Source organism: Nicrophorus vespilloides, unplaced genomic scaffold (assembly GCF_001412225.1).
Source record: "Nicrophorus vespilloides isolate i.1.1-1 unplaced genomic scaffold, Nicve_v1.0, whole genome shotgun sequence".
Taxonomy (NCBI): domain Eukaryota; kingdom Metazoa; phylum Arthropoda; class Insecta; order Coleoptera; family Silphidae; genus Nicrophorus; species Nicrophorus vespilloides.
This window is the reverse complement of record NW_017098920.1, coordinates 36,367-61,102: the sequence shown is the minus strand read 5'-3', so window position 1 is coordinate 61,102 and position 24,736 is coordinate 36,367. Positions and strand designations below refer to the sequence as shown.

The 24,736-nt window shown below is 35.1% G+C and overlaps 6 protein-coding genes across 7 annotated transcripts; 3 read left to right on the top strand and 3 right to left on the bottom strand.

The window, feature by feature from the left end:
• Positions 1-90: 90 nt before the first annotated feature.
• Positions 91-2,936, bottom strand: LOC108563604 (CAS1 domain-containing protein 1). The gene is made up of 4 exons (XM_017922334.1): positions 2,633-2,936; positions 2,468-2,564; positions 1,668-2,417; positions 91-1,599 (listed from the first exon to the last, which is right to left on the bottom strand). Exons 1-4 carry the CDS (start codon positions 2,754-2,756, stop codon positions 165-167), a joined length of 2,406 nt encoding a protein of 801 aa, XP_017777823.1. The 5' UTR covers positions 2,757-2,936; the 3' UTR covers positions 91-164.
• Positions 2,937-3,090: 154 nt separating this feature from the next.
• LOC108563603 (putative inositol monophosphatase 3) lies at positions 3,091-4,527 on the top strand. Its single transcript, XM_017922333.1, has 4 exons — positions 3,091-3,704; positions 3,765-3,910; positions 3,970-4,120; positions 4,178-4,527. Exons 1-4 carry the CDS (start codon positions 3,206-3,208, stop codon positions 4,411-4,413), a joined length of 1,032 nt encoding a protein of 343 aa, XP_017777822.1. The 5' UTR covers positions 3,091-3,205; the 3' UTR covers positions 4,414-4,527.
• Positions 4,528-6,749: 2,222 nt separating this feature from the next.
• On the top strand, positions 6,750-12,149 carry LOC108563601 (ubiquitin-conjugating enzyme E2 W). Its single transcript, XM_017922329.1, has 6 exons — positions 6,750-7,116; positions 7,429-7,520; positions 7,582-7,684; positions 7,742-7,897; positions 11,833-11,908; positions 11,978-12,149. Exons 1-6 carry the CDS (start codon positions 7,093-7,095, stop codon positions 11,989-11,991), a joined length of 465 nt encoding a protein of 154 aa, XP_017777818.1. The 5' UTR covers positions 6,750-7,092; the 3' UTR covers positions 11,992-12,149.
• Positions 12,150-12,827: 678 nt separating this feature from the next.
• Positions 12,828-15,817, bottom strand: LOC108563600 (uncharacterized protein C630.12). Of its 2 annotated transcripts, none has more exons than XM_017922328.1 (6): positions 15,626-15,817; positions 15,188-15,403; positions 14,915-15,080; positions 14,592-14,852; positions 14,307-14,538; positions 12,828-13,592 (listed from the first exon to the last, which is right to left on the bottom strand). In XM_017922328.1, the coding sequence occupies exons 1-6, from the start codon at positions 15,640-15,642 to the stop codon at positions 13,390-13,392; spliced, it is 1,095 nt and encodes a 364-aa protein (XP_017777817.1). In that variant the 5' UTR covers positions 15,643-15,817; the 3' UTR covers positions 12,828-13,389. The 2 variants fall into 2 exon arrangements, with proteins under 2 accessions (XP_017777817.1, XP_017777815.1); XM_017922326.1 differs by having other exon boundaries at positions 15,744-15,817.
• A 990-nt stretch (positions 15,818-16,807) lies between these two features.
• Positions 16,808-19,968, top strand: LOC108563605 (probable leucine--tRNA ligase, mitochondrial). The gene is made up of 9 exons (XM_017922335.1): positions 16,808-16,903; positions 16,968-17,180; positions 17,244-17,486; positions 17,543-18,512; positions 18,569-18,742; positions 18,803-18,994; positions 19,058-19,290; positions 19,353-19,583; positions 19,692-19,968. The coding sequence occupies exons 1-9, from the start codon at positions 16,817-16,819 to the stop codon at positions 19,932-19,934; spliced, it is 2,586 nt and encodes an 861-aa protein (XP_017777824.1). The 5' UTR covers positions 16,808-16,816; the 3' UTR covers positions 19,935-19,968.
• On the bottom strand, positions 19,926-22,419 carry LOC108563606 (tyramine beta-hydroxylase). Its single transcript, XM_017922337.1, has 10 exons — positions 22,293-22,419; positions 22,009-22,226; positions 21,801-21,950; positions 21,483-21,746; positions 21,233-21,430; positions 21,084-21,168; positions 20,853-21,019; positions 20,562-20,744; positions 20,278-20,465; positions 19,926-20,228 (listed from the first exon to the last, which is right to left on the bottom strand). Exons 1-10 carry the CDS (start codon positions 22,348-22,350, stop codon positions 20,003-20,005), a joined length of 1,737 nt encoding a protein of 578 aa, XP_017777826.1. The 5' UTR covers positions 22,351-22,419; the 3' UTR covers positions 19,926-20,002.
• Between the last annotated feature and the right edge of the window lie 2,317 nt (positions 22,420-24,736).

Genomic DNA, 24,736 nt, shown 5'->3' with positions numbered 1-24,736 from the left:
AAAACATTTAATGTAAATAATATTTTATTATAAATTAAGTATTAAATACATTATTATTTAAAAGAAATTGGAGCATTTTATTTATTTACTTAATAAATTAATGAAAGAAGGAATGAACAAACACTCTTTTTGGCTCCAATTCATTTTTATAATAAGCTTTTTGTTCAAAACATGCCGTCGTTGATGCCTATGGGCACGAGGATGGCCATGAATAATATGAGATTCCTCAGGGCCAATTTAAAATCAGCCGGAATGGCGTAGGGAAGCAGAACTTTGGTGAGACGATGGATTTCATGCGATGCGCACACAAATATAAACGATGTTATGATGACGTTCAGGACTGGATACCCTGGGATCAACACCAGGACGCCGTGCGTGTCTGCTGCGAGCCATATGTGGTACTGACTGATGAAAAGTTCGAGCGAGATATTTCCGAACCAGGCGAAGAGGCTGGAGTAGCGAGTCCTCAAGACACCCGAAATGTTCCTCAAGACGACGTAGCTGAGTATAGGGAGGCAAACGATGTACGAGTGAATTTCGCTGCAGTCCATCTCCGTTTTGCAGAGCAACGTGAAGGGGATGTAGCAGGACAATCCCAAAAGACTGGCCAAGGTAGCGCTCAGCGCGATTCCCCTGGAGAACAAGTTGTTGTGGTTGTTATCGTCGAAGAGGTTGTACCTCTGCGCCAGAAGGAGGATAGTCCCGAACAACATGCCATACAAACTGGAATATCTATCCAGTTTCCAGCGTGACCACCATTCGTGGATGTCGTCGTCGGTCGTAACGAATAGCGCCTTCCACGGCCTCGTCACAAACACCTTCTCGAAGAAAACCTCGGACATAAACAATATCGTAATCACACTGAACAATGCCACAAACTTAATGACTAAATAAAAGTACTGAGCAATATTGTTCTCCGAGCTTTGGGCCGTGATGAGCGGCGGCAGTGCCAGCGCCGCGTAGCACATTACATACCAGAAGGACAGCAGCGGAACGAAGTAGTAGAACTGGTAGGGTCGGTTCATGCACAGGCACAACGTTACGGTCATAAAATTCAATTGGAAGAGCATCTTGAACAACCCGACAAGCGTTAAATCGCCGTGCTGAAACATGTAGACGAACTGCTCGTAGCCGAGTAAGAAAAGATACGCGGAGATGAGTATCTTGATGTGCATATTGATCAGCAGGATCTGAGAGGCTCCGGTCATATGGTAGACCAGTATGACGAGCTGCATCCAACCCTTCCATTCGTTCATCTGATCCCTATGCAGTATCTTCGTGAAGTTGCTATCCTCGGTGAAGAACAGCCCGAGCACGAACACGTAGCCTATCGGTAACCAAAAACTGAATTCAGAGTAGTATTTATTTTCTTTCATAAAAAAGTTGGTCCGATCGCAAATGAAGAAGTACGACATGATCACTGCTACTATCGTCAGCGACTTGAACAACGTGCGCACGTCTTCTCCTGGTGTTATCGAGAGAATCGGCGTATGAAGCATGTTATTATCCTCGTTCGGTAATAGGATGTATTCCTGCACTGGCTTTCCTCTCCACTTCATGTACCATCGATGTAAAACCATTATTATAAATATCAGAACACTAAAAGAAAACGGCAAATTAATCATAACAATATTTTCTTTTTTCTAACTTAAGAAATGAAAACTTACCAAACTCCGAGTATAGAAAACGTTACAATCTGAAGGATTGTATAGGTCTCTGCTGAGCTGCAGCAAGTCCCATCGTTAAAATTCATATTGTCGTTGCAATACATGTTAAGTAAGATTTGAGTATTGTGTTGCAAAGACCTAGGCGTTAGATGTATACCATCTTTGCTCTCTGATAGCATCCCCTGCGCTACCAGACGAGCGCTCCACCAAAGTTCCGCCGACGAATACGACAGTATCTCGATGGCTGCTTTGTTGTAAAGATCTATTTGTTCATTAGTGACTGCATGATAATCCGACTTCAATTTATCGGTGTTCACAGGCTCTTGCAACGCCCAGAGCACTTTAGTGTCTCTCCTGTGCAGAGAATCAATGGGCTGCACTAGCCTTGTCAGATTCACACTGTATTGCTGCAGGGTGGCTTCAGACGCGTTACCTGTTTTTATAACCCACAGGCCACATCCTGCTATCACAACTGATGGCGGCGTTTCCGCAGACTTCCACTTTTTAAACTCCATCACCATCTTCTTGGAGATATTTGGGCTCCAAATAAATTCAACTCTGATTTTCAGCTTATTATCAACATGAATGAGATTCGTTTCAGCCTCATTTGGGGGTGATGTGACATCACCCCCTTGCTGAAGGTGTGTGACAAAACCAACATACAGATCTCTTATCCTAGAATCACCTATGAATATAAACTGAGATTCCTTCCCATAAAAAGCTATGTATCGTAGGCATCTCCTTGTATCTCTGCAAAAGCCACATGAATTTTGCACCATTTAATTGCAATGAATATTTACATTGTGCTGTAGTGATGTAACATGCAGCCGTACGGCTGCCACTCTTGGTCACCCTTGTACCTTCCATTGGAGAGCAGCCATTGACATGAGTTTGAACCTTGAAACAATGATATGTTGTTAATTATAGATACATGGAGGGGATTCAAACGACGGCGACATTCTTACCATATCTGAGATGCAATAATTCATGATAACAGGCGAATCCAATGACCATTAACAAAGCCACCCACTTGGCATTTGTTGAGTTAATTTGCTCAATCACCTGTTCAACCTTTGACTTCTGCACCATAACTGTTCACTACATACTTACTCGCTTGCAATTAATCACGTTCCAAATTAAAAAAACAAATTAAAATGAAAATAAATCTTAAGACTGACCGGCTCTGAGTGAACTTCAGATTTTCTTTTTAATAAAAACTTACAACAATGAACTTAGTCACGAACTCGTCATCCTCATGATCGTGACTTTCCTTCAGAATATTTCTCACTGCATTATTTATGACCTAATCGAAGGCTTTATTAAGATTTAATTTAACTCAATTATTAATCAATGAACTATGAGAAAGTTTTCTTTTAATTTGAATGGACTTTCTTTGTGTGTGTGTATCAAAGGAACGACTTCATGTTTATTATTTTTTGAAGTGACATTTGCCAAAGTCATTAGGAATGTTTAGTTTACAGGTCATAGTGGACTATGTTAATTAACGAATCCGGTGAAAAACAGTTGAATTACACAACATGAATTTGGGCGGTGCAATACACCTGAACCGAACAGGATTTCTTATTATTTGCGGCATATCGTGTCTGCTATTGTTTTATGTGATTTCTAATAGGAGCAATGCAACAACCCATAACTCTCTGAAGGATGCCCCTCAGGTGGACCTGAAGAAACTGTTAGGTGTTGCGATCAGAGCAGCTAAGAATGGAGGCATTGAGGTGGTCTCTGTCAAAGATAAACTCACAGTGCAAAGCAAGGGGAAGACCAAAGAAGGCCTCAATGATGTGGTGACCACAGCAGATTTCCAATCACATTGTGCAATGAAAGCAACCATAAAGCATCATTTCCCAAATGTGGTTGTTGTTTCTGAGGAGGCCAAAGCTGAGTGCAAGGATGAAAATGAGCTGGATTACTCATTTGGTAAGGAGGATGAATTCAAATCACTGCCACCTTCTCTGGTTTATGAGAAGGACATAACTGTTTGGATTGACCCACTTGATGCCACAAAGGAATACACAGGTTTGTTTTGAGGAATTTACCAAGGAAACATTTGAAGAGGTCTTTTGTTGTATGTTTTAGAAAAGCTGTATCACTATGTCACTACCATGGTTTGTGTGGCTGTGAATGGAAGACCCATCATGGGCATTATTTATAAACCATTTTCAAATGAGAGTTTCTGGTCTTGGGTGGGCAATGGGCAATCCAATTCCATAAAATCCATTCTGGTAGCAACAAAAAAAACAAGCATTATTTAATTTAGCAAACTATAAGTATTTTGTTATAGATTCCAGCTGATGAAGAAGCTGATGGTGAAATACAGGAGGAGGATGACACTGAGTTGAAAGTTATTGTTTCAAAGTCACACAGTGGAAAGATCAAGGAGAATTTACAGAAAAACATGAAGAGAATTAGCATAACTGAGGCAGCTGGATCAGGTTTCTATAATAATTATATACGATTCATTTGATGTTGCTAACGAAGTCTTATTTTAGGTTTTAAGGTGCTTGAAGTGGTTGCAGGTAAAGCGGATGTTTACGTTCATAACACGGCGATAAAGAAATGGGATATTTGCGCGGGAGATGCGATTCTGGAGAGTTTGGATGGTAAATTGACAACAAGCGACAATTTCCTCATCGACTATTCCGACACATTCAACGTGGTGAATTACAATGGAATCATTGCATCGATGCACAAACCGAGTCACAACAAGTTTATTGGAAAACTGTGAAAAGTGAAGTTTTACGACTTTTATTTGTTGTAGAGGTTTACATTCTAGGAACAAACATTTTTTTTTTTAAATTTTTATTATTATATGTATGTAATAAAGTGGTACATGTTTCTTATTTAAATTATGCTATGTTATTGAATGATTTTCCATGTAGAAAAATTTGTAAATTATTTTTTTTGTACAAACACATATATCAGATGATATGATTTTGTATCAGTAAAATTAGAAAGTGGCGTCGACTCATTACATAATAAATACAATATGTAGATAAGTTCACAAACTAACTAATTGTAACTTACAGAATCATAAACATTAATAAAACATATTTTGTCGTTTTGTTTGTTCAAGCGTGAATATCGCTGAAATTGCACTTTACCTCCTCATCTAGCTATTTGACCTCATGCGAGTTTATCTGATGAACAAATCGTTAAGATGTTTAACTAACATCTGCTCACATAATAAAATCCATATTCGACATTTAGTACACTTTTTACAATTTATAATTATTTTGTATCCAAAGAATTAGTTACGCAATTAACATCAAAAAGTTTCTCGTTAATAGGCCGATAGATATAAGTAATTTAATGAATAAGAAGTTTATCAAGAAAAAAAAAACGTTTCAACGGACAAAGCAAATATTTGTAGACGACTGGATTTTAGTTTTCAATCTCCTATATTTATCTACAATAGTTATCGTTCAAATGATATTTTACAAGGGTCCACAATCTCCAATTGGAAGCGTATTATTGGTATTTAACAAACAAATATTCTCAGACTTAGAAGAAGTGAATTTCTAAACAGTTTTATTATTACTAGTTTATTAGATTTTCTAAGAGAAACTATATCATAACTTAGTAGTATATAAATTTACTTATACATTGTTTTTCAAACAAACATATTTAAATCAACGATTTAGCAATATTTTCTCAACTGATAATATTTTATTGATTTTATTGCTCAATAGATGTTAAATTTAACTCTTCGAGGGGGCCATAAATTTCTAGACCCAACAATTTTCTAGACAACTGGATCCAACAACTTCGTCAACTGAATCAACATCGGATGGTATGGACTATCAAGATTCATCCCTTGACTTACCAACCAAATTAAATGGCAATTCCTCTTTCCTGTACATTTTCTACAAAATTATAATAATAAATATTTATAATTCAAAAGGTGGTACAACAGCCCCTCAAAGAGTTAAACATTTAGAAACGGAGTTTCTCAGATGCGACGCGAGTAACGATGCTATGAAAAATAGCGCGAGAAGGTTTAAAGCAGAGGTTCCCAAACTTTTTTGTGTCGTAGACCCCTTGCCAAGTTTTTCGGTTTTGGGTAGACCCCCTACTTACCTGATATTGATTTTTTTGTAAATTTATTATTTATATTGGGACATCTTTATAATTATTAAGATCTTTGCTCTGAGACTGCGCGTATGCTTGTAACAAGATGATACTGGTATATCATTATGTGCAGGTTTTTACAAGTTCAAAATGTATTGCGACCACAACGCGAATGCCTACATCTTACAACTTACGCAATGTTATAAACATATATAATATTTTTTTTACTTCATAGGTAATTTTATAAATAATGTATATGTCTTTATATTATAAGATAGTATAATGTAAGTAAATAAGTACTATCAGTGTATGTTAAGATCCACTATCGTGGACCCCCCAATTTTTTTTTTCGCTGACGTAGACCCCTTGCAGGTTGTCATAGACCCCTGAGGGTCGATATAGACCACTTTGGGAATCACTGGTTTAAAGCATACGCTTAACGCGGGAGGCGGATACGTTCCAATAAGTTTCAGCGCTAAACGAAACAACGTTAAACGAGTTACGAGTCCCACGTAAAAAATAACGTTGATGACAAATCGTAAATCAACTGTTACACAGCGTTCGTACTGAAACGCGCTAGTTTTGTGGCATAGTATCAAAGCAAGAAAATCGTGTGCCATTCCAATTCTACCGCGTAATACTGAAACAGCGTTAATCGGGTTTTTACTGTAATTAATTATTTTTTTAATAAAAAGAGATTTATATCAATTTATTTATTGATATAAATCTCTCCGGCCCTATTTCTACCCCTTTCGGGTTTAACAGCCACCACAAATTTTTGTTGATTTTTCGGAATTGAACCAACGACCTTTCGTATCAGATTTTTGTGATACAGGCGACCATAGCGTTTTTACTGTAGTTATTAATCAATACAGCTGATGTATTAGCAGGTTTGGAAACACTGATGCAACAAATGTGAGAGCATGCGTGCGGTGAGGTAGGCAACCGGCACTACAATATATATTTAAATCGATTCTATGTGCGTTTAATTGCAGGTTATCCGGGCAGGTCAAATGTCAGCTCAGTCCATATGTTTCCTGGTTTTCGGTTGATTTCGAGTGCAGTTCCCTTTCGTGTTTACGTTTCGAAAGATCGAAGCAATTAAATTCCGGATAGTTCATCATTATCATCATCATCATAGCATGGTATGCGCGCAGCTGTTAACGATTATGGCTGCGCGCGTCGATACGTGTGCTGCGTAAGACTTTGACATTTATCCATATGAGAGACAGACAGACAGACATAAAGAAACAGCCAGGAACAGAAAGGAACCCGTGAGCTGCTCGAGGAGCGGACAGTTTTTGTTTTATTTTAGTTTATTTGTCGGCCAGCTCAGATGGCAGGACTCTCACCTTCCGAGGTAAGTCAACAACAGATCCATCCTTCTGCTATCTTTTGCCCATCCGACTGAAAGAGGTTCTCACTTCTCCGAGATATTATTAACCTTAACGATTTTCGTGACTGCAAACCGCATTTCAATATGAACAACAAGCCCTCGGTCGTTGGGAGACGCAAAACAAAAATGGAAGAACGCAAAACGTGACGGTAAATCCCCTTCGCCAGTTCTGGCAAGGCTACCTATGATTCCGCCAAAAGTCAATAAATCTGTTGCAACAATTTGCATTCTTTGACTTCAACCAAATAACTTGTGTGGTGTTTTCTTATGTTTCAGAGGAGATTGCAGAAGGAGCTTATGTCTCTCATGAAGGAGCCCCCACCTGGGGTAGTAGTTGATGTAGACCTTGCAGAGCAGAATATACTGCAGTACTTATTCACTTATCTCAAAATGCATTATCAAACTGTACTAAGCACACTCTTATTTCAGATGGATCATACAAATGGAGGGTGTGTCTGGCACATTGTATGAGGGGGAACAGTTTCAGCTCCAATTCAAATTCTCCCGAAAGTACCCATTCGACTCACCAGAGGTAAACACAGCCATCTCCTTATTTGTTACTTTCACTAAATTTTCATATCCATTTCAGGTGACTTTTATTGGCGCTAATATACCAGTGCATCCACATGTCTATAGCAATGGACACATCTGTCTGTCAATTTTAACGGATGACTGGTCTCCAGCTCTTTCTGTACAATCCGTATGTCTTTCCATCGTATCTATGCTCAGTAGCTGTAAAGAGAAGGTAATATTTTATTTAATTTTTATTACTCATTTATTATTAGTAAGGCTAATTTCTTCATATGCTTATCAAAAATTGACTGAAAATCTTAATTAATAATGAAAAACCAATTTTAAAATATCATTCCAAGTCTGGAAAATTGATTAGATAATATTTTGTTTGAACAAGTAATACATGAAAATATATATATGAAGAAATTTGAACAGTTTGTTAGATAATACATAGAAGAATATGCATCTGCTGAACCAATTCAAATATGTAATTTTAAAATTTGTTATGCCAACAAAGTAATCAAAATTATGAATTAAACATTGACTTATGCTTGAAAATGCAACAGAAGCAATTAGGACTGCAATTTTTCGAAAGTGTAATGATAATGTTAGGAATTGTATTTAGCGACCCACGCCGGTAAATTTTTATCTATTATACTAGTGAATCATGTTTCTGTTTATGTTTTCATTTTTTTGAAACGGAATAACGTCCTTAATAGAAAGTCATATATAATATTTTTTTAAATAACTATTCGCATTGGAAAGCGAATGTTGATTATTTAATTGCTGATAACTTATTGAGAAACGTTCATTACCGCACTAATTGAGCATTTTGCTAAAGTTTATAAATATGAAGAGTGTGAAGTGCGCATCGTTGAAGTAGTAACCTTCGGGAATTAAAAACGTTTGTGGTCACGAGTGAGGTGAAATAAAAAGACATCGGATGAATATTGAATTTGTTTATGCACGGAACGGAAGAGATTAGGTGTATTGCGGAGGATTTACTGTTTTAATAGAATTACTGTTGTCGGTGGAGCGAGCAGGAAGCGTTCCGAAAACGTTGTCATCCGGCTGATGCACGTACAAGCGATGGTATTATTGTCATCTTGAGGTTGACTGGAGCGAAGGACGTACATGCACTAATTAATTGACGTGTTTTAGAGAAACTGCACAACAACTCTATGTTAATCGCATCTAAATATTGTCTTATGTTTGAGAAAAATAAGCAATTTAGCTAAATATTTACTAATTTGGTTAAAATAATGCAGGGTCTAATTATATTTGGAAGCAACAATATACAAATATTTTCGAATAATGATTTCCTATATTTTACTTGACTGATATTTGTAGCAGTTTCGACGAATATATTTGTATGCATGGATCAGAAGAGCTTACACAGAAAGCCAAACAAGTGTTGCCTGAAATAAATAAATTTAACGTAAGCTTGTGTTTGAAGACTATACTAAATATCTAGTAAATGTTTATAGAAAGCAGAAAAAAATGCGTAGACAATAAAGTATTGCTAGTTATGTGATAGGTCAACTTGTACCTAGCATAGACTATAAACTTGTTTGAAAATTTCAAAACAAATTAAGTTTTAATTGTTCAAATTTGTATACAAATTAAACAAAATAGTTTACAATACATAAATGATCGGTACAGTCAAGTTTAATTGTATGTGGCTGTAATTCCCTCGATTAGTGCGGTTTCAAACAGTGCGGGATATTGATGGAACATATTGCCCGCATATATGCTGCGATAATTGTAACTTGTCCATTGTCGTGAAATTAGTAGTTTATAGTGTTTGTAAAGAGAATTATTATACACTGGGAAGTGGAATAAATGCATGTGTAATACTAGAATTGAATGAAAACTGATTATAATAATAAGAAGGCCACAGCGTAGACGTTTAGTGGTTATTATTATTATACAAATTGCAGTTGATGTTTAGACTGAAATATGTCGTCATTGAGAAATAAGCATAGTGCACGTTATATCTAAAGTGAGAATAATTGAGAATGGTCATTTGTAATATTGTTTTAATGATTTATTGAATGTTATGTTCAGTGCGAAATATTTAATCGTATTGAAATAACGTAAGCTTTTCCTGTTTAATTTTTATTATAAACGCGGATAATATTTACGATTACGTTATGAAAATGTTAATAATACTATTAATGTTTATTTCGAAGGTAAACACTTGTAGATAATTCATAAAGTATTGTGGTCGATCGGAATTACCGTTATTTATAATATACTTAATATGTATTTAGACTATAATATGATTATTTCCATGGACGGTTTTCGTATTATCGGCGTTAAATAATTAATTGATGGCTCATTTTGCAGTTGATAAATACTGCATAATCGTAGAACTATTGTTTGTAAATACTAAGTATTTCTTTTATATTGTTCGTTTATCGATTGGAAAATTGTGTTGAAGGTGAAATGTATTTATTTGTTGAAACTCGTTCAAACGAAAAATGACGAGTTTTCTATCTGTGCCAAATGCACCTTTCTCTAACTTCAGTCACACTTGTTTGTAGATCAAGAGCAATTCAATTGCAAAAACAAAAAGCTAAAATAAACATTTTACAATTAAGTTTTCCCATTGGAATTGTTGATTACAAATGCAAAATTATAAATTATTGTGTTTAAATGAAGAAATGTGTTCAAATACTAATGCTAAGATACTTTATTATATCTGAAAGATACTGAAAATGATGCAATACTTGAAAATATTAATAATTGAATTTAAATAATCCTTTTTTTTTTTTGGAGAAATGCAGAATTTTCTTATGTAATTCATTAAACGCCCATCATGTTCCATATCACGCCAACGCAATTGATATGTATTGTGCAATGATAGTGAATTGTTGTTAAAGACGACTGCTTGTTGATTCATAACTTTCTCTTTTTATCTTCGCGTTAATTTTAGAGCTCCGCATTCACTTGCGAATAAGTTTTCAATTTTCGTGGGCGTTAAATGTTAAATCTTAACATTATTGTAAACAGTTTTATTTTTGAAACGTCGTTGTTTATTCGCATAAAATACTTAGAAAATGTTCGTTTTATTATATTATTTACATTTGATTGATTCATGCAAAACTCAAGTTTAATTTTTGTTTGTGCAAATAGAATATGGATTATTTTACTCATAGATACTTATCATCTAGTAATAAATGAAAAAAAAAATGTTGTAAATTGAGTTGTCCGGAAAGTGTGTCCCGATTTTGCAAGAAAATGAATTAACTTTATATACATTTTTAATTACGTTACACCTTAAACACAACTTAAACATTCCATCCTCTTAGAATTTAGAGGTTTTTTGTCAACAAAAATGTAGGCTGTAATTTTTAATATACAGTGGAACCTCGCTTAACGAGCAAAATGAATTCTACGAAAAATGACTCGCTTAACGAGCAACGATTCGCATAACGAGTGACGATGAAAAGCGAAGTCCCGGATTGTGCGCCTGCTACATCATTTTTAAAACTTGTGTATTTTTTAATATGTTTCGCTATACGAACATCGGGAAATTTTGGAACTCGTTAAGCGAGGTTACACTGTATCTGCTAATGTAGTGCGGATTATTCTCGATCAATTTAATGATTTCATCATTATTACTAGCAAACCTTCAAGGCTGAAATCACCAGCTCAGAACTTAGCGAATTACTTTAGCTCAGTTCTTTTAACTAAAGCAGAATATTTCTTATTTAGTGGCATTTTTGACTTTCCTAATTGTCTAATAGAAAAGTCTGAATTTTATTTCATTAATCTTCAAGAGGAAACTAAACTGACACAAATTATTTGATGCGAACCATATTTTTTTTTCTAAAAACAGTCAGAATATGTACACAAAATAATTATTTTTAACAATTATCTTGTATTTAAGTATAGCCAATTGTACTTAGTGAGATTCGGCACGAACTTTCCGGACAACAATTGTAAAAGCATATCGATTTGTGATTATTTATAATTATTAATTACAACTCAGATAAGCTATAAAATTAATTGAAAATATTTATTAAAACGTTGATTTTAGCATAAAATAATGAAGATAGTTAAAGCAAATCACATTTTATTTAAGTACCGTGAAGAAGTGAAAATGATTGTGTTTCTGTTTGATTCGATAATAAAAATGGATTTTTTTTTCGTCTGTTGTAGAAGAGGCCTCCCGACAATGCGTTCTATGTGAAAACGTGCAACAAGAACCCAAAGAAAACAAAATGGTGGTATCACGGTAAGTTCGTAAAGAAGCGAAGGCTTAGTTGCAATTCGATCTAATCGATTATTATTACTTCGCTTGCAGATGATTCCGTGTAATGACGATGTTAATTTGAATAGTACGTCCTAACCGCCACCTATCTTCCCCCCAACCCCCTCACCATAACTCCTACTCCTCTATTCTTTTTACGTTATGTGATTTATTTATAGAATTCCAAATTTAGTTCGTTTTCTTTTTCGATTAAATTTATTTTATTGATCAACAATTGTAAATGTATAGATTTTAAGCGTATATAAATATATAGATTATAGTGATATATATGAAATATAAAATGAGGCAAGAAGAGATATGGATGTAACGAAAGCGATGACGATGATGCAGAAGAAAGACGATCGAGACGACTTTGTATTGATTGTTTGGTAGTGACGAAGAAACAAAACAGATCGAATATACCCCTTTTGTTTAGGCAACGTTGATTTCGAATTGGAGTTCCGCTTCTTCTCAGCGCATATGATTATGATTGCAGTTATTACGAGTGTGAATTGAAACTTGAATAAAGAAAAGAATTCAATGAATTATTTGTTCAAACACTTTATTAATTCATTAACACACTGCAAAAAAAAAACACAAACAAAACAAAACACATTGATTACAATAATTCAAAAAAACACACACGAAAAACACATTAATTAGATAAACATGATAAAATACATCGATTAGACCAGCGGTTTCGAAACTGGGAGGCGCGAACGAAATACTGGAAATATAATTCATAATGGCACTTATGAAATATTTTGGAATTCACCCTCCCGTTCAAATTTGGAAAAATATTGAAAGTCTGATATAAATTGAATAAAAAATTTGGAAGTCACTCCACGCTTAAATTTGAAACATTTTTCAAACAAGGGGAGGCGCCAAGGTTATTTTTTTTTAAAACGGGTGGGGGTGTAGTGACGAACAGTTTGGAAACCACTGGATTAGACAAAACACACGACAAAGCACAAAAAACATCGATGAAAGACAATAAACACACGACAAAATTAAAATAATACTTATGCAAGACGCTAAATCATCTCAGATCTGGTAACACGAAAAATCACTTTTTTTTTAAAAGCACAAACACACACGAAAAACACGAAAGCTTTCATTAATAAAAAGCCAATATGAAATGTAAACATTCATATCTTCAGATCCATTAGTCAATTAGTCCGCATCGCATAGCAATAGTATCCAGAAATTGTAAATATTTTAAAACGCACACAATATTATTATATAAAACAAATAGGATTGATGTGGAGACTTCATGTTTATGTAGCAACATGAGGTGGGCGTTCATTCTCCGGCGAACGTCCCTTTTTGTCTCCTAAAAATTTCGTTCCATTATTTAAAAAGAGTTTTGCTATGGAACGAAGACAAAATAATAATAATAAAAAAAATAAACGTCAATTATCTCTGGACAAAATAAAAAGGAAATAATAATATTAAAAAAAGGAACGTCAATTCTCTCGGTTCTCGATTTTTATGTAGGAGGGCGTAGACGAGGTGGAGCTTTTGGTTTTCTTGCAGCAGTATTTGCAAGCGCTGACGATGCATCTGTACAAGAAATATATCAACGAAAGCCCTCCGATCCAGGCGTAATTCTTGAGCTGATCTAGTCTGGATGGGGACCAGAGGACGGTGTAGTTGATTTCTCCATTTTCTGAAACGCACTCTCAATCAATTCCAATTTGGCTCTCTCGCTCGCAAATTGATCTTAATCTTCTGTATTCGACGCTTACGTAATGTTCGTCGCGTTGTGCAACGAGCACGATTTAATTAATTATAAATACAGTGGAACCTCTCCTAACGAGCAAAATTAATTGTAAGAAAAATGACTCGCTTAACGAGCGACGTTTCTCATAACGAGTGACGATGAGAAGAGAATTCCCGGATTGCGCGCCTGCGTATTGCTGGAACGGATTAAACTCGTTAAGCAAGGTTCCACTGTACATCAATTTTACGCATACCATCATAATGTTACATATTTGATTCATATATCAAATCAATAATTATAAAATTAGATGATAATTGTTTCATTAACATGTGTCAAAGAAACGCTATATAATGGACCCATTTAGTATTTAAATGATTAACGTTGAAAATCGAGATACTTTACTTTCTAATCAAGCAAAAGTGATTTATGAAACGTTAATATCTGATAATTACAAATGATTTCAACACATTTCTAAATAGCATATAGGCATTCACATAATTCTTAATTTCTCTAAATTGATTTGATTCATTTACTATTAAGATTAATAATTACGATAATAATAAATAATTTTGTTTAAAAAAAATGTTTAAATCAAATGTTTAGTTTCAAAATATTTACGTTTTCTTTATCAAATTATTTCTCTAATTTAAATTTATTTACCGATAGTCGCAAATCCATATCCAATACGTTTGGTTCCCATGCGGTAAGAGCAAGTAGGTACGACGAACTCGTACATATCGGTCATACCCAAAGTGAAGGTGTACACGTCGTTGTCCTCTTCAGAAACTGGTATAAGTTTTCTGACCGTTTGCAGAATTCCATCCATCGTTACGATCATAGATTTATGTTCGTGCGCCGCAAAGATCACATGCGGTTCAAGATTACGGATTACCTGAAAATTGAATTGCATTAAAATGCAGGTCGAAGATGCGCCGATATTCGTACCTTTTCCACGAAACCTCCCGGCTGAAAGATCAACGGTACATGGCTCAAACCTATACGAATTTTATCAACCTTATAAAATTCCTTATCCTCCTGCATCTTAGGCCATGTCTTAGTCAATCTGTTTATCTTGTAAAACGTGTTCGTCCCTACATCGAGTACATCCTGCTGGAAAAATACATCCTCGAAGTTCATGAGACTATCTCCTTTGACTATCTCGTAGCCCTCGCCACCAATATCATTATCACCAGGAATGTAAATAGTCTGAAAATCATATTTTTCTTTTAAATATGAATCTCAGAAACAGAGGGAATTTACGCATATACTTTAGCGAAATTGGACGGTATATTGAACACATTAAAGAATCTATCAGCGTAAGATTTGTACTCTGAGTTGGTTGCTGTAGAGCCCTCGTCAAATAGGTCTCCCAAGAAGATCACTATGTCCGGCTCGGTGAATTTGTAGACATCTTCATAGGTTTTTCTTAGGTACCTGAAATTTATGAAAATTGTAATCTTAGTGAAATACTGTGTTTATAATAATATTATTAAAAAAAAGAGTTTGAATTTTTTTTATCATAATGTTGTAGTTTCAATCACCTATCACTATCCCAAATAGTAAGGGGTGTCAAGAAGTGCAACACCTCATTCTTAAGTCCAATGAGTTGCGGGTCAGCAACAAGCAAAATCCTGTTGCATTTCTGCTTGCAGTCCAGCTGGTTCCACTTCTTCGAATGATACTGGTACACCTCATTGTAAGTATATATTGACAGAAGGAACAGGATGTAGACCAGCAAAGTCTTGCTGGGAATTTTCCTGCAACATCGACACACTCTCAACATTTCATAGCCAACTGATGTCAGAGAAGTCTTATAGGATTATTAGGGTACATGCAAAAGGCTAATTTAATTAACTGCTTGTGTGTGACTAAAGCTCTGATCACGTTATTTTTTTGTTTGCTAGTGAATATATAAAATATATATATATCTACGTTTTGGCGCAAAAAAATTCATACACATTCTGCTTATTAGTTTTTACCTGCTTAGATACTTCATGCTAATAAAATATAAGACTAATATAGCTACACACTACCTAGGTCTCAGCCTCGTCTACCTAATTCGAGCAAACGCACATAGAATACTTTCTATCTACGAACGGATAAACAAAACGATCAGTGACGGACAAACAGAGAAAAACGACTGCACTTGTTTTCATCTGACAATGTTTCTTGAAGAAAGTGAGTTGTGTTGAGCGCAACGGCGGCGACTTTCGTGGTCGATTCATGTATTAAAACAATGTTTAAAACTACGGCGGGAAACAACATTTTTAAACGCAGATAATTACTTAAGAACTGCAATTAAACGAACCAAAAGAATCGCAAAGTATTTGCAAATACTAAATCTAGACATTTATTATTTTCTTGCACTCGAAACATGCACTAATAAAGAGGAAATTCGATATTTCTTTAGTGTAAAAATTTGAATTTTCAAAAATTACTATGACTTGCAGAAGACAATTATCAATACGTGCGTTACTTGTTTTTTTTTTTAATATTCAATGCCGCATACATATTTTGTTACTTATCTCAATTTATCCTGTACAGATTTACAAATTCAACTGTTTTTTATCGAGTATCTGTATAGTTTCTACACTTTTCTACTATGATTTCATTCACTATTGATTTTAAATAATACAATAATGATTATAGATATCCAAAGCTTCAATATTATATAATAGTATTATACATTAAGAAGTATTTTTCCAGAATGTTACATAATTTTCTGCCTACTTGTAGAAATTAGATTGATACACTTACAATTTCTTTGTTTTTGTTCACTTTTTAAGTAAATCCTATTGGAAATTTTCAATATGTAAATAATATTATGATAAATAATCTATGGTAGCAATAACAAATTTGTTAAAATTAACTAATTTAGTACTTTTCTTCTAATAAAAAATTGTAAATTGAATTAAATTTGCATGATTCATCATTCTCAAGAAGGTTAGCTGTTGCTTGGGTTAAGTACTACAGTTCATTAAATAATGAGTTCAATTAATTAACCTTTTTAAGAATTTAATCAATGTGAAGAAAGAGAATGAAGTTTCTTTAAATTCAAAAAATGTTCAAAATTGTATTGTCGATATGAGCGTCATCTATCATCACAAATGCACAAATCCTGCTGTAGCAGGAATATTTTCAATGAACTTTTAATGATTTAACCTAGAAAAATGTTTTATTTAAAACCTCTACCCTTTAACTATTTTAAACTTAAGAAATCGTTGATTTACAGGTCAATATCAGGTTTGAATATTTGGGTACGTTTCGTAACAATCGTTTAGTATAATGAATATTGCAAAATTTGCTTTTTATTTATGTTAGAATGAAGATTTAACACCTGAAATTAAGCATAAAATAGAAAATCATTGGCGGAATAAGTTGCCAGTGGAAAAGTACAATGAAAAGAGCAATAAGGAAAAGTATTATGTGCTGTCAATGTTCCCGTACCCCTCTGGCCATCTGCACATGGGCCATGTCAGGGTGTACACAATCAGCGATTCAGTTGCTCGATTCCAGAAAATGAATGGTAAAAATGTTAGTTCTTGTTATTTGTTTCGAGCCAAATGAATCAATTATTAATGTATATTTATCAATCAGGTGATACATCCAATTGGTTGGGATGCATTTGGATTGCCGGCTGAGAATGCAGCTGTTGAAAGAAATGTTGCGGCAAGTGATTGGACTTATGAGAATATCAAATATATGAAGGAACAGTTGAAGCAATTGGGGACGAGTTTTGAGTGGGACAGAGAGTTGGCCACCTGTGATCCAAAATACTATAAGTGGACTCAAGAGTTGTTTTTGAAACTGTATGATGCAGGATTGGTCTATCAGAAACAGGTATTATCTGTTGTCATAGTGATTTTTGAATTGTTATTTTGAATGCGTTTTAATAGGCAGAAGTGAATTGGGATCCAATAGATCAGACTGTACTGGCTGATGAACAGGTGGATGAGAATGGAAAATCTTGGAGGTCTGGTGCTAAGGTGGAGAAGAAATCATTGAGGCAGTGGTTCGTGAAAACGCGGAAGTTCGCTAAAAGCTTATTGGATGGATTGGATGATCCCAGTTTGAAAGATTGGAGGGATATCACTAAACTACAGAAGCACTGGATTGGAGAGTGCAATGGGATTTCCCTTGATTTCTCACTGGTGGGGAGGAAAGATGATTTTTTGAGCATGTGGAGCGACAAGCCGGAATACATGGAACATGCGGCTTTTATAGCTGTGAGAAAGGCTTCGCAATTTGGAGCGAGCGCAGGAAGCGATTTGGACGCAAGCACGAGATTGTTGGATTTAAAAGCCGTTAATCCGTTGAACGGGAAAGAGATTCCAATCTTGGCTACGGACTCTTTGGAGTATCAAGAATCTTGTGACACTTACTTAGGTATTCCGATGGTGAATTCAGCAGATAAACAGTTTGCGGATAATTTCAATTTAAGCTACGAACGAAATGGAGAACCAGACATTGATAAGGCTAAGAGTAAAGGTTTTGTTAGCAGCGCGAAGCTTCGCGATTGGTTGATATCTCGTCAGAGGTATTGGGGCACGCCCATTCCCATCATCCATTGCGATAAGTGCGGACCTCAGCCAGTACCTAGAGAACAGTTACCAGTAAAGTTACCAGTATCGACGAGTACGACTAAAACTGGATCTTTGCTAGCCCAAAACGAAGAATGGTTGAAGACGGAGTGTCCGAAATGCGGAGGCGCAGCGAAACGCGAAAGTGATACAATGGATACGTTCGTGGACAGCACATGGTATTTTCTGAGATATTTGAATCCGAATTACGAGAAGGATATGTTCGATGTTGAAAGGGCTAAGACCATGTTTCCTGTTGACTTGTATATCGGCGGCAAAGAACATGGTTTGTAAAAATGACTAGATAATTTAGTATTATCTACAGTTTCAAATTTCTTTCAGCGGTTTTGCACTTGTATTACGCTCGGTTTATAAGTCATTTTCTGCATTCGTTGGGTTTACTGCCGGAGAGGGAACCATTCAAGCGGTTATTGGTCCAGGGCATGGTGATGGGACGGAGTTTCAGAGTTAAAGGAACCGGGCAATATTTGCACGAATCCATGGTTAATATTATTAGTAAGATCATTTGTTAATTGCTAAAGGTGAATGTGTTATTTATGAATTATGCGATTTTAGATGTTAAGAAAAATAAAGCAGAGAAAAAGGAAACGGGTGAACCTGTTACGATGCAGTGGGAGAAGATGAGTAAAAGCAAACATAACGGAGTCGATCCTTCGGATATGTTTAAGGAATATGGAGTGGATACTACGAGGTTGCTTATACTCGCAGATGTTGCTCCAACGTCTCATAGAAATTGGAACAGTAACAGTAAGTATATCATCTAATATAATTTGTAATTAGAATTTTAATTGTATTCATTCTGGTTTCTAGCATTTCCGGGTATTTTGGGCTGGCAACGGCGGTTATGGTTGACGGTGGGAGATTTCATCAAGCACCGTACGGCAATGCCCGAAATCTCGTCCCAAGACGAATTTCGAGCGCAGGAGGACTACATGTTTGACTCCAGGAATTACTATGTAAAGGGAGCTACGTTCAATTATTGCGACTCGCAGCAGATCAGTGTCGCCATTTCCAAGATGCAGGGACTAACCAATAGCCTCAGGGTAATGATAGAAAATGGTTCCGATCTCTCGATTACCCTAATTTGATTGGTTCATTCCGTTAGAGAGCGCCGCCTTCAGTATTCGCCCGAGGACACCAGTTCGAAAGGGCGCTGGCCTGCCAAATCATATTACTGGCACCGATCGCTCCGCATTTCGCTTCCGAACTTTGGTCGGGATTCCTTTCTGCGCCCAACAGACTTAATCAATCCAACGAAATCGATTGGAACGCCAATATCCTTAAGCAAACCTGGCCCGACATTGATTACGAATATAATTTGGATCTAGTCTTTCAGGTATTTGAATCATTAGTAAATCAATGAAAATGTTATTTTTAATTAAGTTATAACTGAATTTTAAATGGCTGGAATTTTGTAATATTTGTTAATTTTTTTTATATTTAGGTGAACGGGTGTGAGAATGCAGTGATGAAGTTTCCACGAAAAGAGATCGAGATGTTGTGCAAGGACGAGGCCATAGCTTTGGCCTTCGAACAAAAGGAAGTTCAGGAGACCCTGAAGAGAAGGACAGTATTGGATGTTCAGTATGTGATGCATAAGGGATACGAGAGTGTTGTGAACATAATAACGACAAATCCGCCGCCAAAGAACGGTCAAAAGAATGAAATGGTCGGGGAGATCAGTTGATGATTGAAATTAAAGAATCGTTTGCTCTGTTAACTACTTTTGACTATATTTCATTATATTTCTACACTTTACTGTAAGCATTGGCGTACGGGCGGAGGCAACGGTCTCAATATAGGTGTCAGAGGTGTATTCTCCCAGTAACCGGGGAATCTGTCTCCGCTGGACATGTTGCATTGCATGCTCAACGGGGCCTCCCCGTAAACGTCCCGAAGAAGTTGCACACGCATCCTGTTCCACTCAATGGCCTGGTAATTGTCGGAGATGGCTGTTTTTGCGGTATCCTGATTTTCCCATCTGAAAATTTATAAGTTAATTAAAGTATATTATGAAGCTCTATCCTTACTCTCTCATGTACTGAAAGTACGTCTTCAACGCTTGATCGCTGATGGCGCTCTTACAGACTTCCAGACTGATCGCAGGAAAATAATGCACGTAGTTGACGCACATCTCGTCGCTTATGGAAAAACCACCCAACGTCATGTTACTCCTTTCTTTGGTACCGTAATAGCATGTTGTTATAAGAGCATCACCCTAGATAACATTTAATAAATCACCAAGGATACTTTCCATCCATTAAATCAAATAAAAAAATCATTTTTTCTTTTATATATTAAGGAATCGGCTAACCGGTAGAACTTTGACAGTCCTCTTCAGCCTTCTGATTTCCTGGAAATGAGTGCTGTAGTGATCATCCCTGTTGATCTCCGGTAACTCGATGCCATCTCTGATGTGCCTAGTCACGACCTTTATACCTGTCAGATGGGTATGCAACTGCGATCCGAAAATGGTAATACCTTCAGGTGGAAGACTCTGAAAATGTACATAATTAGTACCTGTATAATTACTTAATAAAAATCTATGAAATGTTGGCAGTTTAAATCTTATGACATAATATGATCTTCAGATATTGGGAATTACCACTGCTGTGCATTCGCTAACGCAATATCCGCTTAAAGAGAACGAGTCCATCTTTGGAGGAATTGCCATTTTGTCCGTGTACTCAAGACCAAGTTCTATAACGCCAGCATCCATCTGTCTCAACTTTGAAGTTATACTGAATATGATTCCTGAACTATCCACAATACCTGAAGAAAGGCAACAAATATGTTTTAATACAAATGTAATATTGCATATTCAGTATCCAGTTACCGTTATGCCTTTGAGGATTGTTGTAATGAACTTCGAGCATGATGTACCTGTTGAAAGTAGGACCTCCAATCGGCAAAGCAGCTTCCTTAAAAATAATATTTATTTATAGTTTTTTGTTATTGTTGAAATTGAATATTTTAAATTCTTACATCGGGGTATGTGAAAGCTTTCGCGCCCATTGCCCATGCAGCGAGAACCCTTTTGCAGAGTTGCGTGCTTTCTGGTCTATCCGCAGCAAAACACGAACCCTTATATTGAGGAAATTCCTGATCTGGAGGCGCTACGCAGTGGAACACTTCCATGTGGTGTACCAAACCCTGACTAGTTTCCTCGATGGAAGGCTCATACTAAAAGACATTTCTAGCTTCATAAATATATTAGAAATAGTAATAAATCTACCTGGAGAATATGATGTTTCTGTTTGAATTCATCCGGAAGTTTATGTACGTGACACCAGTAAGTTGTCTCGTCATCAGGAACGTTGACTTTATCTGCAAGAATGGGAAGTTTCTTGACGTCCTTCGAGAATTGTTTCTTCGGTATAGCGGTGTTCTTAAGCAGCTGTGTCCTCGTCATACCGGAATCAGTGCTGCTTATGTTGAATCCCTTCACATGGTGCAAATTTTCCATGCCTTTAGACCAAATGAGATGAACGGTGCCATCCTGGAAACATATTAAAATGCACACCAACTCCAAGCAACAGTTTTAAGACTAAACCTGAATAATATAATCTTGCTCATCGCAAGTGTCGAAATCTCGTGAGAAAAGCAACTTGATCACTTCGTGCTCGTCTTCCTTGATGTGGAAATTCTTGCAATCCTGATGCGCGTCCAACCTCAACACCCCATCCGCCTCGGCCCAAGTGTCCTAAAATTAGTAATATTTAGTAAAATAATTAAAATTTATCAATAAATTTGTTAATTACTTCCAAATGAAACTTTTCCTTCCAATCCTTCCAGAGGACGCAATAATCTCCGGGATACGGATCTCCTCTGTCGGAGAAGCCCAGAGCGAACCAACTAAAGTCATTTGGTAAATGAACCTCGAACCATACAATTTTCTTCGTGTAATCCAGAGCCCAGTTTAACGTGACGGAATTGTTGTGATCCAAAGCGATGCGAAAGACCTCATCGTATCCTGAAACTGAGAACAAAACCATTCAAAATTAGTTCAGCTTTAAAATGTTTGTTTGTCGAAAGTTAGAATTACCTTGGAAGCAGTGGGTCATGCATGGAGCAAACAGGAAAAGGATTAATATTTCTTTCATTTCGACCAAGTTCGCATCGTCCTTCCACGAAGACGGCTCGTTGAAAACTAAGCTCGAGGCGCTCGAATTTACCCTTATATATATCCATACTCCACCCTATTGCATTACAGCAATTTTCATCAGCAAACCTCATTTTATCGGAATTTATTTACATTTTCATGAATGAAATTAACTTTCAATTCAGTTTAAACATACAACTAATTAGATTTGAATGCGGAAAATTTTAATTTGCAAATGTATTTATTGATGATTATTATTTTTGGAAACTCTAATTCATTTTTTTTTAAATTAACAATTAGAAAAGCAACGTTTTCATTAATTTGTTGTCAATATCTTTGTTCTAATTTATTATTTATAATAATAAAGGGAGATTTTGAGGAATGCGAATGTGAAATTATTAAAATTCTCCATTTCCAATTGATCCGAATGGTAAATTCCTGTGTGCGCGAATCGTGGAATGCAATTTGAACGAAATATTTCCACCCTTGCAGAACTCGGAGGAATTCTATGCGAAAATGCTTATCGCCTTCTAATGAGACGAAGAAACGGCCCAAGTGCTGCGTTTTCACGTCAAATATATAATAATAAATGAATTTAAAAAAAGGAAGAAAATGTAAATTGATTATTTTAACATTTTTATTTAAATTAAAAGTTGAATAGTAGAATCATGTAAAACCTTTGTAAGTTGATAAAACAGAAAAGATATTAATTATTTTTTATAAATGTATGTATTTTTCATTTAACTAACATTAAATAAAAATCATCATAAAACATTTATATATGATCTATATGTCTTTATTTCATTTGAAGATGAAATGGGAATGTCAAATATGGTAGATAAAGAAAGCCTAAATCATGGAATTGAGGATGGCCGCATTTCATAGTAAATTACTCATATTGATTAGATTAGTAAATATATTCATAATACCGTGTTATGTGGACACTCCTTGGGTATAAGTCGATATTTCATGGTCTAAGACTTTCTGATATAGTTAATGGTCTTTTGGCAACATGCAATTAATGTCATCACAATTAAATTTCTAGAAAAAAATACTCTTCAGTGTGCGAATGGAAATTCACAAGAAAAAAATAAAGTTGTATAAATTAATTGCAGACAATCAAGATAGTGTTTGACATGCGAAACAATGACAAATTAACGTTGAAATAAAAATAATACGCAGACACTGAGCAAATAAAGTACGAAAGTAGATGTGTATCAAAACAGTTCAAAAGTAAAACAATTAAGAATTCTTGGTCATAATTTACAAAAGCATTTCTTATCCTTTTTTCCTCGTGATACTAACATATTTACTGTAATTATACTGCGACCCAATTGTTTATAATATGAAATTGTTGATGTTGCATCTGTTATTCGTAACCCATCAAAAAATTAACTCAAAATTAGGCTGAGAAACGCTGCTTTACAAAAAAAAGTCGTATTTAATAAAAAAAAAAAACTAATTTGGAATGTTTGTGTTTTAGATTGATTTAAAAAAACAATAATTATTTTGAAACTGATAAAGACTAAATTGATTAGGATGAATCGTCTCCTCTAGTTAGTTCTAAAAGTATAAGATGCTTTGCTTAGAGGAAAAACTTACTGCATAACGAACATTTAGTTGAAATTACTAAGAGATCGGAAATTTACTTAAGAAATACAAAGTAAATTTATCGAACAGAAAGAAATAATTTACTTACTTACTTTTGAACATTTGTCCACAACTTAGAGTTAATAACTGAATATTCTCTACATTGAACAAAATAAATTAATTAGTTAAATACTTACAAATTAAGCATGCCCTGTGCTTTTTGTTTTTTTGTTATTGTTGCAATAAAGATTATTATTGCACTTTTATAACTTTAACACTTTTAGTTGATTACTTTCAAAGATAAACATTCACTTTGTATAATAATTATATAGTCGTCTTTTCGCACAAGCAACTAAATCTAAACAACTAAATCAAACATAGATCACAGGTATTTTCAAATTTTCTAAAAATATGTTTATTAGACGTCAATTTTGTATATTACCATAGTGACTCAATTGATCGAATATTGTTTATGTTAGTTGTATTTGCATGGACTGATTTGATTAATGCTTGAAGAAATTTGATAAATGTAATCAAGTTCATTTTAATAAGATTTCGAGTTTAAAAATGTACTTTTCTTTTATTATTTTCATTTCTGAACATTAATATTGTAATAATTCTTGATTATCGATACAATTTGACGTAATTTTAAATAGTTTGTTATTATTTTCAAGATCCAATTGAAATTGGTTTTAATTTGAAAAGTATTGTCGTAATTAAATAAGTTACTTAGTTTTGAATATAAAGAACTTTTAAAAGAAACTCAATTTAGAAATTAAACTCTTTCAGTTAGCTCA